Below are 15,798 nucleotides of genomic sequence, written 5' to 3' on the forward strand. Positions count from 1 at the left end.
GTCAACTGGAGAATGACACATAATGGGAACAGCAGCATTTCCTGATAGCATAGCACAGATACAAAACACTTAGCATGCAACTTAATTAAATTACGTTTAATTGCTCACATGCTGCATAGAGAGACTTCCACAGACACTGTGCACCCATCAACAACAACATAAAGTAATGGCTTCCATTTCTTGGCCAAGTCCACTGACAACTCTATTGACCCAACGCCAAATATTTGTATATCTTACTGAGCATCTTGCCAGAGGTCTTTTCAGGGGAAGACATTGACCCAGCCAGGCCTTGGTGTTCCCACATGTTGGAAATCAACTGTTTCTTAAATTTCACCGCCTTACGTATACTACTCTGTAATGGTACTTAGCTGGTTTGTGGTCTGATTTGATGAGCATTTCAAAGAACTTGAGTTTTTGGAATATGAAGACATGTTCATGGGTAACAGGAAACTGACTGTCTTTATCTTGTCCCTAAAGAACGCAGAATAGGGAAAGAGAAATAAAACGTCTTAGTGAGCCTTTATGCAAAAACACTTACTATTTCTACAAAACATTTACTATTTTTGCAAGTCACCAAATATTGCTTAAAGTGTTAAAGGTTCACCTTAAATATATCATAATTTTTTTTGTTTAGTTGTTCAATAATAATGCATGAAAAAATATTGGAATTGGCCTTTTGATTAAACCCAGTGAATAGCGCTGATAAAACTAAAATTTAAAAATTTTGAGGCAGGGTCTGTACGTCTGAGGATTATTAGCTTGGCGTTTAAAGGTGGAGAATATCGTGTTCTCTCAGGCAAATGGTCCTGCACATCAAAAGTCTTCAGTTGAAATGAAGAAGAAATTTGAGGGAATTATTTTATAATCCCAGTCAATTTGGAGTTTGCATTAATGGAATATCTATCACACCTGAGCAATAAGGGGAGAGAGAAGTGACAGCAATGACCCAGTGTTACCTGAGGGATTAAATCTTTTCATTTTGCCCACTCCTCCTTTCCTCTTGAACAGTGTTATATATAATTTTGACATAAACCAGGATAAAGTTCTCCCAGGAATAAGTCTAAAGAACAGTGTTTAAAATTATTGCTTTTTCTCTAGATTTGATCTCTCTCTCTCTCTTTAATTAGATAAGACCATAATTTCACTGAATGGCATTCAGTGGCCTGTATCTAGGGGAACACATCTGCTCCCTCCCTTGGGAGGAAGGCCAGTAGTTCTATATGGGAACAATAAAATAATAACTGCTCTGCCACTTAGCAAGCATTCACTTGACTATCCCATTTATTCTTCACAAAAACTATGAGGTAACTGCTATTATGATTCTCTTTTTACAAAAGAACAGACTACAGCACAGCTCAGACTAATAACTTTTCCAAGACCATGCTGTTTGCAAATGATGGCGTTGGGACTTTAGCCATCTGATTCCAGAGGCTGTCTTCTTAACCACTTTGCTTAGGAAAAGAAGACAATGTATTTATTTTAATGTGTCTGTTTTATCCTATCAGTAAAATATCATTTCTATGTTTAGTTGTCCATATGGACCCTTTTCCCTAATCTTTTCAACAGCCTGAGGTTTTTTTTTTTTTCTTGAATGCAGGAGGAAAAGATTGGGTTTCTATGTCAAAATTAGGGAAAAAATTAAAATCCAGTCTCTAGTTTCTGGAGATCATTGGTTCTTAGAAATATTGACATTGACATTATTCCATAAAATACTTTCTTGGTACAATAATAGAAAAGTTCATGAGCAAATTAGGTACAATGTCTCACTGATTTGAAAGCTAATTCAAACAAATTGTTTCTTGATAAATCTTTGTAAGAGTCTTTGAAAGCTATTAGAAAGGAAATGAATTTACCCAAAAATTAGAAGAATAATGTAATGAGTTGTTACTTTACTAGTTAATCCCTGAGAAAGTAAAAGACGAAATAAAAAAGTACTACAAAAAAAAAAAAGCTTAATTCCTATTCAACAGTTCTCTGTATCTACTGGGTTTTATGCCAACCCAGCTGTTGATTTTAAGCCATTACTGACTTTCTTGCTTTAACACAATTCTACAATTGGCTCAATCTTTCAAATTAAAGTAGATTCCAAATTAGAAATGGATTGTGTTCTAATAGTTTATTCATTGGCAGCTTGGAAGTTGGAAAACATTTTGCTTCAGAAAAATAATACATTATAAACATTGGCTAGGTCCCCAAACTACCATAGAAAATAATATAAATTGAAATGGGAAAATTAATACCGCTCTATTTCCCAGTTTAGCATTGTAGGTCTGTAAGCCTGTAATGGTTTAAGTGCAAAAACTAAAGCATTATAATACAGGCACTCTACAATTATAAACTATGTAAACACAAACCTGGAAAGATATCCATTAAAATCTCAATGGTGGTTTTTCAGGTAATGGGATTAGGGAAGATTTTCCTTTTTATACTTTTTACATCACATTAATATTTTATAATTAGCAATTTAAAAAATAATGAACATTTAGTGCTTTTATGTAACTGTATATTATATATACATAATTTTATTTAGACAAAGGGTACATCTCTGCCTTTCTTCCCTCCTCCCTCTTTGAAAACACATGGCCATTGGAACACAGTGGTTGGATGTACACTTCTTGTTTCCATATCCCACATCTGCTCTGTCAACAGATCTTGTTGGCTCCACCTTCAAATGTTTAGAAACCACATCCAGTTATTGCCGTTGGCCAAGAAATAATCATTTCTTGTCTAAATTATTTTTTTTAGCCTTAAACATGGTCCCCTTGCTTTCTATATTGTTTTTCTATAGTCTTTTCAAAACTGAGCTCCCTCTCTCTCTCTCTCTCTCCATATATATATATATATATATATATATATATATAAATGAAAAGAGTATATTATGCATCCCAATTCACTTAGAAAAAATCCAGAATCATTGGAAAGGAGTGAAAGACCACCCTTAGCTCTCTGCCTTCTCTCTCTCTGTCTCGCTTCTTCCCTTCACTGCACTCAGTGCCAGCCACCTTGCCCTTCTTCAAACACCAGTCGTGGGCCCACCCAGGCCTCTGGCATTTGCTGTTCTCAATGCCTGGAGAGTGCCCCCACCTACCCACTCCAATCCCCTGCTCGTATCCCCAGAACTCTCTCTCTCCCTTCTTTATTCAAATGGTGAGGTATCTTCTGGCTACGATATAAAAAATTTCAACAATGCTTGCTCTTCAAACCCTTCATTTTTCCTTTGATTGGTTTACTTTTCTCACCATCTAACATAATATATACTTCCTGTATTTTCATGTTTATTGATCATTATGTTACAAAGGAAAAAGCTCCACATTGGCAGAGATTTTTGACAATGTTTTTCTTGCTGTATCTTCAGTGCCTAGAATCCAGCACGTAGTACACCCTTAAGATGTATTTGCTGAATGAATGGATGTGGGTAATGAAAGCATAAAAAACACTGAAAGGATAGAAAAAAACCTCATGGTTAACACTTGCCCCTCAGGAGTACAGGGGAAGAGAGATATAGGGCTTTTCTCTTTATTAGTAACATTTTTTCTTTTTATATAAAAATATCTGGATAAAATATGATAAAACTCTTGCAGATGAATATATTGATATTTGTAATATTAGTTTATGAATGTTTATGTATTTTGAAAATTTTCATAAAGACATATTTTAGTAGCTTTCCAATAATTAATGGTAAAGCACATATTCCTAGCATTCCGTAGAAGGACTTTTATGATGGATCCTGCTAACTTCTCCATCCTCACTGATTTCCCTACTTTTAGTTTTCTCTGTAGTCATGATTTCTTCTCTCTTCTTGTCTTTTTTGCTCCACTGGGATGACCTTTTCCTTTTTCTTTGCCTGTCCTTCCTGACCCAGGTTCCTCTCTCTGCTCCTATAATAGAACTTTCTACAAATGAAACACAGTTATCATGCTGCCTTGTAAAATTCAAATAAAACTGGCTCAACCTTTGTATCCCACATCCAGTGGGAAGTCCAGTGCTCTCTCCAATATTTATGAGAATTCTTGCAGGCCTATTAATTAGGTTACCCTTTGATTTGATTTCCTGCCACTGATGAATTAGATAACTCATTCTCTCAACAACTATATTTGTTCCATTTTCTCTTCCCCAGATAAGTTAATCGTTAAACCAGGTCCCTATTTCTTGATTTTCCTCCTTCTCCTCAGAGGAGACAAATGTGTATACACTTTTTTTTTTTAACATCTTTATGGGTGTATAATTGCTTTACAATGGTGTGTTAGTTTCCACTATATAACAGAGTGAATCAGCTATACATATACATATATCCCCATATCTCCTCCCTCTTGCGTCTCCCTCCCACCCTCCTTATCCCACACCTCTAGGTGGACACAAAGCACCAAACTGATCTCCCTGTGCTATGCAGCTGCTTCCCACTAGCTATATTTCTTTTTTTTTAACTTTATGTTGGAGTATAGCCAATTAACAACGTTGTGATAGCTTCAGCTGCACAGCAAAGCAACTCTAGCTATCTATTTCACGTTTCGTAGTGTATATATGTCCATTCCACTGTTTCACTTCATCCCAGCTTATCCTTCCCCTTCTCCGTGTGCTCAAGTCTATTTGCTACATCTGAGTCTTTACTCCATTCTTGCCCCTATGTTCTTCAGAACCTTTTTTTTTTTTTAGATTCCATATATATGTGTTAGCATATGGTATTTGTTTTTCTCTTTCTGACTTACTTCACTCTGTATGACAGTCTCTAGGTCCCTCCACCTCACTACAGTTAACTCAATTTCATTTCTTTTTATGGCTGAGTAATATTCCATTGTATATATGTGCCACATCTTCTTTATCCATTCATCTGTCAATGGACACTTAGCTTGCTTCCATGTCCTGGCTATTGTAAATAAAGCTGCAATGAACATTGTGGTACGTGACTCTTTTTGAATTACGGTTTTCTCAGGGTATATGCCCAGTAATAAGATTGCTGGGTCGTATGATAGTTTTATTTTTAGTTTTATAAGGAACCTCCATACTGTTCTCCATAGCAGCTGTATCAATTTATATTCCCACCAACAGTGCAATAGAGTTCCCTTTTCTCCACACCCTCTCCAGCATTTATTGTTTGTAGATTTTTTGGTGGTGGCCATTCTGATTGGCGTGAGGTGATACCTCATTGTAGTTTTGATTTCCATTTCTCTAATGATGAGTGATGTTGAGCATCCTTTCATGTGTTTGTTGGCAATCTGTATATCTTCTTTGGGGAAATGTCTATTTAGGTCTTCTGCGCATTTTTGGATTGGGTTGTTTGTTTTTTTGATATTGAGCTGCAAGAGCCGCTTGTAAGTTTTGGAGATTAATCCTTTGTCAGTTGCTTCATTTGTAAATATTTTCTCCCATTCTGAGGGTTGTCTTTTTGTCTTGTTTATGGTTTCCTTTGCTGTGCAGAAGCTTTTAAGTTTCCTTGGTCCCATTTGTTTATTTTTGTTTTTATTTCCATTTCTCTAGGAGGTGGGTCTAAAAGGATATTGCTGTGATTTATATCATGGAGTGTTCTGCCTATGTTTTCCTCTAAAGTTTTATAGTTTCTGGCCTTACATTTAGGTCTTTAATCTATTTTGAATTTATTTTGTGTATGGTGTTAGGGAGTGTTCTAATTTCATTCTTTGACATGTAGCTGTCCAGTTTTCCCAGTACCACTTATTGAAGAGGCTGTCTTTTCTCCATTGTATATTCTTGCCTCCTTTATCAAAAATAAGGTGACCATATGTGTGTGGGTTTATATCTGGGCTTTCTATCCTGTTCCATTGATCTATATTTCTGTTTTTGTGCCAGTACCATACTGTCTTGATTACTGTAGCTTTGTAGTATAGTCTGAAGTCCAGGAGCCTGATTCCTCTAGCTCCGTTTTTCTTTCTCAAGATTGCTTTGGCTATTCGGGGTCTTTTGTGTTTCCATATAAATTGTGAAACTTTTTGTTCTAGTTCTGTGAAAAATGCCATTGGTAGTTTGATAGGAATTGCATTGAATCTGTAGATTGCTTTGTGTACTATAGTCATTTTCACAATGCTGATTCTTCCAATCCAAGAACATGGTATATCTCTCCATCTGTATCATCTTTAAATTCTTTCATCAGTGTCTTAAAGTTTTCTAGTACAGGTCTTTTGTCTCCTTAGGTAGCTTTATTCCTAGGTATTTTATTCTTTTTGTTGCAATGGTAAATGGGGGTGTTTCCTTAATTTCTCTTTCAGATTTTTCACCATTAGTGTATAGGAATGCAAGACATTTCTGTGCATTAATTTTGTATCCTGCTACTTTACCAAATTCATTGATTAGCTTTAGTAGTTTTCTGGTAGCATCTTTAGGATTCTCTATGTATAGTATCATGTCATCTGCAAACAGTGACAGCTTTACTTCTTCTTTTCCAATTTGGATTCCTTTTTCTTCTCTGATGGTTGTGGCTAAAACTTTCCAAACTATGTTGAATAAGAGTGGTGAGAGTGGGCAACCTTGTCTTGTTCCTGATCTTAGTGGAAATGGTTTCAGTTTTTCAGCATTGAGAATGATGTTGGCTGTGGTTTGTCATATATGGTCTTTATTATGTTGAGGTAAGTTTCCTCTATGCCTACTTTCTGGAGGATTTTTATCATAAATGGGTGTTGAATTTTTTTGAAAGCTTTTTCTGCATCTGTTGAGATGATCATATGGTTTTTCTCCTTCAATTTGTTAATATGGTGTATCACATTGATTGATTTGCATATATTGAAGAATCCTTGCATTCCTGGAATAAACCCCACTTGATCATGGTGTATTATCCTTTTAATGTGCTGTTGGATTCTGTTTGCTAGTATTTTGTCGAGGATTTTTACATCTATGTTCATCAGTGATATTGGCCTGTAGTTTTCTTTCTTTGTGACATCCTTGTCTGGTTTTGGTATCAAGGTGATGGTGGCCTCGTAGAATGAGTTTGGGAGTGTTCTTCCCTCTGCTATATTTTGGAAGAGTTTGAGAAGGATAGGTGTTAGCTCTTCTCTAAATATTTGATAGAATTCGCCTGTGAAGCCATCTGGTCCTGGGCTTTTGTTTGTTGGAAGATTTTTTTTTTTTTTGCGGTACGCGGGCCTCTCACTGTTGTGGCCTTTCCCGTTGCGGAGCACAGGCTCCGGACGCGCAGACTCAGTGGCCATGGCTCACCGGGCCCAGCTGCCCCGAGGCATGTGGGATCTTCCCGGACCGGGGCATGAACCCATGTTCCCTGCACTGGCAGGCGGACTCTCAACCACTGCGCCACCAGGGAAGCCCTTGTTGGAAGATTTTTAATCACAGTTTCAATTTCAGTGCTTGTGATTGGTCTGTTTATATTTTCTATTTCTTCCTGGAAGGTTGTGCATTTCTAAAAATTTGTCCATTTCTTCCAGGTTGTCCATTTTATTGGCATAGAGTTGCTTGTAGTAATCTCTCATGATCCTTTGTATTTCTGCAGTGTCAGTTGTTACTTCTCCTTTTTCATTTCTAATTCTGTTGATTTGAGTGATCTCCCTTTTTTTCTTGATGAGTCTGGCTAATGGTTTACAATTTTGTTTATCTTCTCAAGGAATCAGCTTTTAGTTTTATTGATCTTTGCTATTGTTTCATTCATTTGTTTTTCATTTATTTCTTCTCTGATCTTTATGATTTCTTTCCTTCTTCTAACTTTGTGGTTTTTTTGTTCTTCTTTCTCTAATTGCTGTAGGTATAAGGTTAGGTTGTTTATTTGAGATGTTTCTTGTTTCTTGAGGTAGGATTGTATTGCTATAAACTTCCATCTTAGAACTGCTTTTGCTGCATCCCATAGGTTTTGGGTCATCGTATTTTCATTGTCATTTGTTTCTAGGTACTTTTTAATTTCCTCTTTTATTTCTTCAGTGATCTCTTGGTTATTAAGTAGTGTATTGTTTAGCCTCCATGTGTTTGTAATTTTTACAGATTTTTTCCTGTAATTGATACCTAGTCTCATAGCATTGTGGTCAGTAAAGATACGTGATATGATTTCAGTCTTGTTAAATTTACCATGGCTTGATTTTTGACCCAAGATATGATCTGTTCTATAGAATGTTCCATGAGCACTTTAAAAGAAACTGTTCTGTTGTTTTTGGATGGAATGTCTTATAAATATCAATTAAGTCCATCTTGTTTAATGTATCATTTAAAGGTTGTATTTTCTTGTTTATTTTCATTTTTGATGATCTGTCCGTTGGTGAAAATGGGGCGTTAAAATCCCCTACTATGATTGTGTTACTGTCAATTTTCCCTTTTATCTGTTAGCATTTGCCTTATATATTGATGTGCTCCTATGTTGAGTACATAACTTAAAAGCTTTTCCACAGCAAAGGAAAACATAAACAAGATGTGTATATACTTTTGATAGTCAGGGCGTAACTGGGAATTGGGAGGTAGAAATGCAGATTGTGGAGGAGGGGAAGTGATGCTCTAACACAGTGGTGCTTGACAGTGACAATCTTGTTCCGAATGAGCCCTTGGCTTTACCCACTACAAGGGCCACTGGCCAACTTTCCTCTTAAAGATTCCCAGCCTACTTTTCAAATATTTCCTCAGTCCCTCCCATTTGCAGCCTGCTCATAACTCCTTAAATACCAATTCATGAGTTTTGCAGAACAGGTCAGTTTCCTCTTTGTCTCTTGGCCTGTTTGGCTTATGCCTAAAGAGTCCTGTCTTATACTCACATAAGCCCATGAAGGCGCCTTCCTCCACAAGAACAGTTCTTTCTCAGAGAGGAATTCTCTGTTCAGCTCCTAATGTAACTGTGCCTTCTCCCTGAGACGCTCTTTATTGCAGTGTTCAGTTTACTTGTGCGTCTCTGTCACTAAATGAAAGCTTTGAACATAACATTTAGCTTTTGCAGGATCTTGGATCCCCAGCGACCAGCTCAGAGTATGATAATTAATGCTTGATTAGTAAGTGAAGACTGATGGTTCTCCACTTATTAGAGGCATCTATTAGAGGGTACCATTTGATCTCACATAAATTTCTTTCTTTTGGTTCTCAAAACAGACATAAGTACGATGGAAGTTATCTTGGCCTAATAGCCTACTTGGTTTTATTACTTCCACTAGATAAGACCTGGCTTATCCAGGAGAACGTCTCAGTAGCCATCACAGCATTCAACTATAAACTATCTTGAGACAGATTGTATATTACCTGCAACCAAAACCATGCTTGGGAAAGGCTCTTTGGCTGGAACCATTGCTGGTAAAAGAATCTGGGGCAAACATCTTTTCTTCGTTGTCTTGCTTCTTAATTGAAGAACATGTCAGTGATTTGACTGTTCTTTGAGCTTCTAGAATTCCATGATTTGGATGTTTTTTCCCAGCTTTCCAAGGATCATTTGCAGCTAACAAATGAGTTGGTGAGGAAATGGAATAGCGTCTAACAATCATGACATTGCCTGTACAGGAGACACAAAATTCAAGTTTAAAAATTCTACTTTTAATGACATCCACAAATGGAAGATTGTGTTGGTAGTAAATACTTCATTGAAACTAACTAACCAAAGCTGTTGTTTTTAGATTATTATTTTTTTGCATAAAAGACATTCATTCATTGATTTATTTTGCAAATTATTGAGCGCCAGCCATGAGCCAGGTGTTTTTTTAAGAGATGGGGTGTGGGAGTGAACAACACAGAATTCTTGCCTGCATAAAATTCTCGTGTGGCTGACAGATGATAAACAAACAATATATGATAAAATTCAGATAGTGGTAGGTTCTAGGAAGACAAATCAAGCTGATGAGGGCTAGGGGATAGAGGCAGATGAGGGAGGGGGTCTGGAGGCTATTTAAATAGTGTGGTCAGGGAAGACCTTCCTGAGAACATAGGATATGAACAGAGAGCTGGACATATAGAGATAATAAGACACGATTTTAAAATGCAAAGAACATGAATTTCTAGACATGCAGCTCTGGAAGTTCTCCTCATTCTAGAAGAAGGTGCTCATCCACAGCCCCTCATCACTTGAATAGCCACAAAAAATTGAACTGGCTGCTCCCAACTGTCCTGAAATGTGTGTGTTGGCTTTAGTTAGGACAGTTGTTATGAGGATGCCTGTTGAATGAGAGATGAAAGCAAGGCAGACACATGGAAAGAAGTAAAGATGCCTTGGGACTTCCCTGGTGGTCCAGTGGTTAAGACTCCGCCCTTCCACTGCAGGGGGCATGGGTTCCATCCCTGGTCGGGGAATTAAGGTCCTACATACCACAAGGCACGGCCAAAAAATTAAAAAAAAAAAAAAAAAAGTAGTAGTAAAGATGCCTTCTGTGGGAAACAGGAGTTCTCCTGAGAGAGACTGAGAGATTTATGGCTTTAGTTTCTGAGGGCTTCCAACCCAATTTCTGTCCATAAAGGTCTGCTAATAAACTCTTTCCTTGAGGTAAATCCTATCTCCTTTCCTTGTAATGAAAGCACCTTGAATAAAAGAGCTTTATTTTAGGGAGTCTTGATTTGTCTGCGTCTCACTTCTAACACTGTGCTAACTGACCTGGGGCCTGTCATTCAACCTCTACTTAGGCATCTAGCTATTACCCCTGGGGTTAATGACACTGACCTCAAGGGTTAGTTGCCATTTTCTGGAGCACTTAGCGAACGTTGGTTGAATCTTTATTCTTTCTCATCATAGCTTTGTCATTAACGAGCATGAAGGTATAAGAAAGTGCAGCATCGTGTTTAGGTTTTCAGAGGGCTGGAAGCACAATTTTCTCTTTTTGAAGTTTGTGGCCTGTGTCTGCAGAGCACAGACAGCAAATTATATAGCCATTACAAAAAGTGGAGGCTGCCCTGGCTTTTCATAGTTTGGAAGAGCAGAAGGTCATTTTTTTTTTTTTTTTTTTTTTTTTTTTGCGGTACACGGGCCTCTCACTGTTGTGGCCTCTCCTGCTGCGGAGCACAGGCTCTGGACGTGCAGGCTCAGCGGCCATGGCTCACGGGCCTAGCTGCTCCATGGCATGTGGGATCTTCCCGGACCGGGGCATGAACCCGTGTCCCCTGCATCGGCAGGCGGACTCTCAACCACTGCGCCACCAGGGAAGCCCAGAAGGTCATATTTTAAGCAAGAGTTTGTGGGGGAGTTTAAGTTCAAATCTATCTGAAGTAATTAACTGCAAATACTATTCATGAATTATCTTTGAACACTTCTTTTGGCCATGATATATCACTTTTATAATTATCTAAAAACAGGTTTATGACTATTGACAAACATACAAGTTTCTGTTTAAGTGGATTATAAAACAATATCTCTATACCAAATGGTAGGAAAGTACAACAGAGGAAATTATATTTATAATAGCGAAGTTTATTGTTTGGGACCTTTACTCCAGCTTGACAGATCAGCATATAGGCTTTTGGTTTATGTCCCTGGATCACAAATAATCTGTATCCTTTAGTTTCTTATCAATAAAAGGGAAAGAATATTCCACAGAGCATCACAGGGTCATTAGCACCAATTCAAAGATTGCTTTCAAATGCACTTTATTTGCCAGCAAAGGGTATGAGCAGATTGAAGGGAATGCTGGAGTTTCTCTGTAAAGAATTCCTTCTTGCATCTTCTTTGTAGCAGATTATCTCTTCCCTAAAAGAGCCTAGGTGAGATTGCAAAGGGCAGGAGGGGTGAGGGCAACATCCCTGTAATGGACGGGTTGGATTTCATACCTACCAAATGCTGGCACACTCTTACATATATTTCCAGGAGAATTTAGTCTCAAGTGATCACTTCCAGGCCCCCCTTAATTGTTCCTTCTTAAAGTGAGACACACTTCTGATTTCGTATCGTTCCTTCTCAAAGAATGGGTTTATATTATTTTGTTTTCAAGAGGATCAGACAAGCTGCTTAATCTCTCTGGGTCTTGTAGCCTCAACAGTAAGAAAAGAGGATGAGCTCTAAATCTCCTCCCTAGCAGCACATTTCTGGCATTCAGTTGCAAGTATGAATTTTGATTGATATCAGCAATATCTTACTGACTGCTAATAAAAAACTTAAACTTAAGTCAAATAATATTTTTCCGACCTATCCAATGATATGACGACAACTGCTACCAAGTAACTCATGCTGGGTCTTACTTGTGCTACCTCATTTAATCGTCTCAGCAGCCCTATGAGATAGATTCTATCACTTTCTCCATTTTACAAATGAGGAGAGTGATCATAAAACATGTCACATTCATAGAATCATAGAATTTTATAGCTGGAAGAGGCCTTGGAAGGCATCTAACCCATTCATTTTTACTCGACAATGCTAAGATCAGGAATTTTATGTGAGCTACCCAGCACTGACCAACTATTACAAAACTGGTACTACAACCCAGGTTTCTTCATGCTCAGGCCAATGTTCCTTCTACTTATATCACTTTCATAATAGAACATCACATGTAAGACACACATAAATATCACTTGAATTAACTCAACTGGGCTTCTAAGCACAAATTTAAATCATATTTCCTTCTTTGTTTTATTGGTGCAACTGGCAGGAGTTCCCCAAATGTCACCAAATGTTTTTCACTAGTCCTTTTCCAACTTAATGCTTATATTCTTATTGGAGGTCACCATTCAGTGGCTGAAAATGTATATTATCAGTTGTGTATTTAGCTCTTAATAATATTCAAACCTCCTTTAAATTTGATCACATTCAGGCCCTGAATTCAGGGTTTAAAGGGTAATACTCTTTGTTCTTTAACCAGTTTAGTGCTTGTTTTAGAATAGCACTAGGTATACTGAGGCCCAAATTACTTTTGCATTAGGACAAGCATCATGAAAAATAGATTTGAAGGAGTTGTTTACCTTCGGAGTAAGGCAGTTGTCTTCAATTGGGAGAAATGTTGTCTTCCAGGTGACATTTGGAATGTCTGAAGACATTTTTGATGGTCATAACTGAAGGGGGAGAGGCAGGTACTACTAGTGTTTAGAAGCCAGGAAAACCTGCTGAACATCCTTCAATGTCCGAGACAAACTGCTATAATACAGAGTTATTCAGTCCAAATGTCAAGAATTCAGAGGTGGAGGAAGCCTGGGGAAGGATATACTACACATGTCCATAGCTTTTTTTTTTTTTCACCAGGAGAAGGTCTAACTTCCTTATAGGTTACTCTTTCAGATTTACTAAATAACCAACAGACAGAATAACTCAGATGCAGATTTGTTCTTGACAACAAGGGAAAAGACTGTGATTGGAATCTGTCCCCAGCTTTGAAATACAGGGACCCATACTAGAAAGAGACCTCTTTAACAGAAAAAAACCAGCTGGCAATAGAACATGTCCAATTGCCAAGCTGTTCAGCGCTTCTAAATGGCATTGCCTGAATCTTTTGACAGAGGATATTAAGCGCTTTGAGTATTTAATTATGTATATCAATTTTATTTGAAAATACTGTATGTAGGCAAGCACTCATTTAAATGAAGAATGTATTTTTTCACTCTCCTGATTTCTGACTTAATGTATAATCCTCACAGTCAAAATTCTTTCCCATAAAGGGTGAGAGATTTGATTCTTTTAGAATATATCATTGCCTTTTATTCTTGAAGTCTTCAACCTGTATAGTAAGTTGAATTATGTGCAACATATGTTCATAAAGGACAGTAAAAATTTTGTAAAATACGGATAAGAAATAATACCTACCATTTGTTGTGTGTTTGCCAGGTGCTATACCAAGCACTTAGTTTATCATTAAAGTCAATCCTCACAACCATGTAAGATAGGTACTATAACACTTCCAAATGAACAAAATGAGGGTTAAAGATTTCTCAGAGCTAGCTCTAAATCAAGTGGCTAACTGGTGTCAGATCACTGGCAACCGTATTTGTCTGATTCTAATATCCATATACTTAACTATTATGCAATACTGTTCTAGGTTAATAAGTGAGCACGCCATTTGACACGTACCCATTTGGTGTTCCATTATGTAGCATTTAAATGCTTGAAGTCAAGAAAGGAAAAAAAGCATTACTTCTAATATGACTGATTTCCACAAATCTGTCATCCTTATCTTTCCAGGACTATCTGGAGATAGTTTCAATGTTGTTAAAATATGTTGCTTGAAGATGCTAAAGAAATTTTTTCCCTAGGGATTCAAAGCTAATCTACCAGGAGAAAAAGGATGGAACTCACCACTGTAATACCAAATTACACAGTTATGTCAGAGGCACAATAAACCTACTATTTAGGAGATATTTGCAAAGGTGAGCACAGCCCAAAAGAGCTATGGACATACGGTACCTTGGTGTTCCCTCACAGCTGGAGCCGTACCAGTGGAAACACCACCATGAAAGGCTGCTGGAGATTGTCCAGGCACTTCTGCAAGTTTACTGAGGTCTGTGACTTCCTCCTCCTTCTCATCTCCTGATTTCCCCCCTGAGCCTGGGGTTCTCTGACTACTTGAAGTCAGTTTCATCCGGAGGGCTTGATTCTCTTTCTCCAGCTTATTGATCTCTGCCTGCATTTCCTGGATAACTCTCATGAGCTGGATATTTGCTTCCATTGCCTCTTTTCAGGTCGCTCTGGTTTGTTCCTTTAGGGAGACAGATCAACATTTGCTCATGAACCAAATGCACAATCTACTCAGTGGAGCAAGTTGATCCCACCCATAAACCTTCCTGAACAATAGGTGTCACTCTTCTCTATGCCATCTTTCAGCATCTGGGGAGTTAGGCTGTCTAGGGATGTAAAGGATCTCCATGACTTATTCATTCTGGGTTTTGTTTTTCAGAACAGAGCTTTTCTTTCATTTCATATCAATCCACAGTTCTAGAATATTGCTTTGTGTCTGCAGAGGATACTCCAGAAATTTCCAGTGAGGAACAGAGTTTCTTGCTTCTGTCATGAACTCACCATCCTACCAGCCACTCAAGTTTTTTCTCTGTTGCTATTTCTGGGATCAGACGTCTCATAGAATCACTGACTGGCACGAGCACATCAAAACTGGCATATAAGAATTATTCCTTGTCTTCTCTGTAAAATATATCATAGTTCTGTACTTTTTGGGTAAATTATTAATTTTGACACCTCTTGATTAAGGGTAACTAGCAGAGGAAGTCATATGAATTGCAGTGAGATTATTTAAATGAGATGTTGATAATTATACCTAAATCCCTTAAGATAATTTCAAGGACCAGATAATTACTTCTCAGTAGGTTTCTATCTTATAAGCAATTTTGCTGTTATTTGGTTTCAGAGTGTTTGCTTGGGCAAATACTGCCCAGAGCTATTTTGGGAATGTAAGAAGATACAGGTTAAACATTAATCTTGAATGAGAAGAACACGCAATAGTTAACAGCTTCCATTACCTATTTCCTGAAGAGGTTTCTTTGTTGGGAATGAAAAGTACGAATCTTAGATAACATATTCTCTATAACCACTTGGAAATTCAATTCATGTTTAAACATGAATGTCTTTTTGCAATAGAGTAAAAATGATCAGATAATTTTTCATGGTGATAGTTTTCCCTGCGCATTTATTCCCTTATGTTTTTATGTATATTGATGTGTTTTTTTTGCTTATCCTAATAAATAGGATAGGCAGGTTGATTGATCCAAGGCCGTAGGTGAGAGTGATTGGAGAAAGTATTACTCCTTTTTTATTCATACTGAATTATTATATGTATTTAAATTTTATGAAGTGTTTACTAAAAAGTCAGTCTAAAAAAACAATGTGGCTGTTTTGATATACTACTTCTATTTGTATTTAAATGAATTTCAGTAAACTTTTGTGTGCCAAACTGGCTAGAAGCTATCGAAGTGGCTGTGGAAATATGGAATATGGAGTAAGATGAGTCTTAAAGGTCATCCAGTCCA

General features: G+C 37.4%; 1 protein-coding gene across 1 annotated transcript; it reads right to left on the minus strand.

Annotated features, from left to right (window-relative positions):
• Positions 1–347: 347 nt before the first annotated feature.
• Positions 348–14,486, minus strand: CCDC195 (coiled-coil domain containing 195). The gene is made up of 3 exons (XM_065881197.1): positions 14,225–14,486; positions 9,166–9,412; positions 348–471 (listed from the first exon to the last, which is right to left on the minus strand). Exons 1-3 carry the CDS (start codon positions 14,484–14,486, stop codon positions 348–350), a joined length of 633 nt encoding a protein of 210 aa, XP_065737269.1.
• Positions 14,487–15,798: the final 1,312 nt, after the last annotated feature.

This window comes from Phocoena phocoena, chromosome 7 (genome assembly GCF_963924675.1).
Source record: "Phocoena phocoena chromosome 7, mPhoPho1.1, whole genome shotgun sequence".
NCBI lineage: Eukaryota > Metazoa > Chordata > Mammalia > Artiodactyla > Phocoenidae > Phocoena > Phocoena phocoena.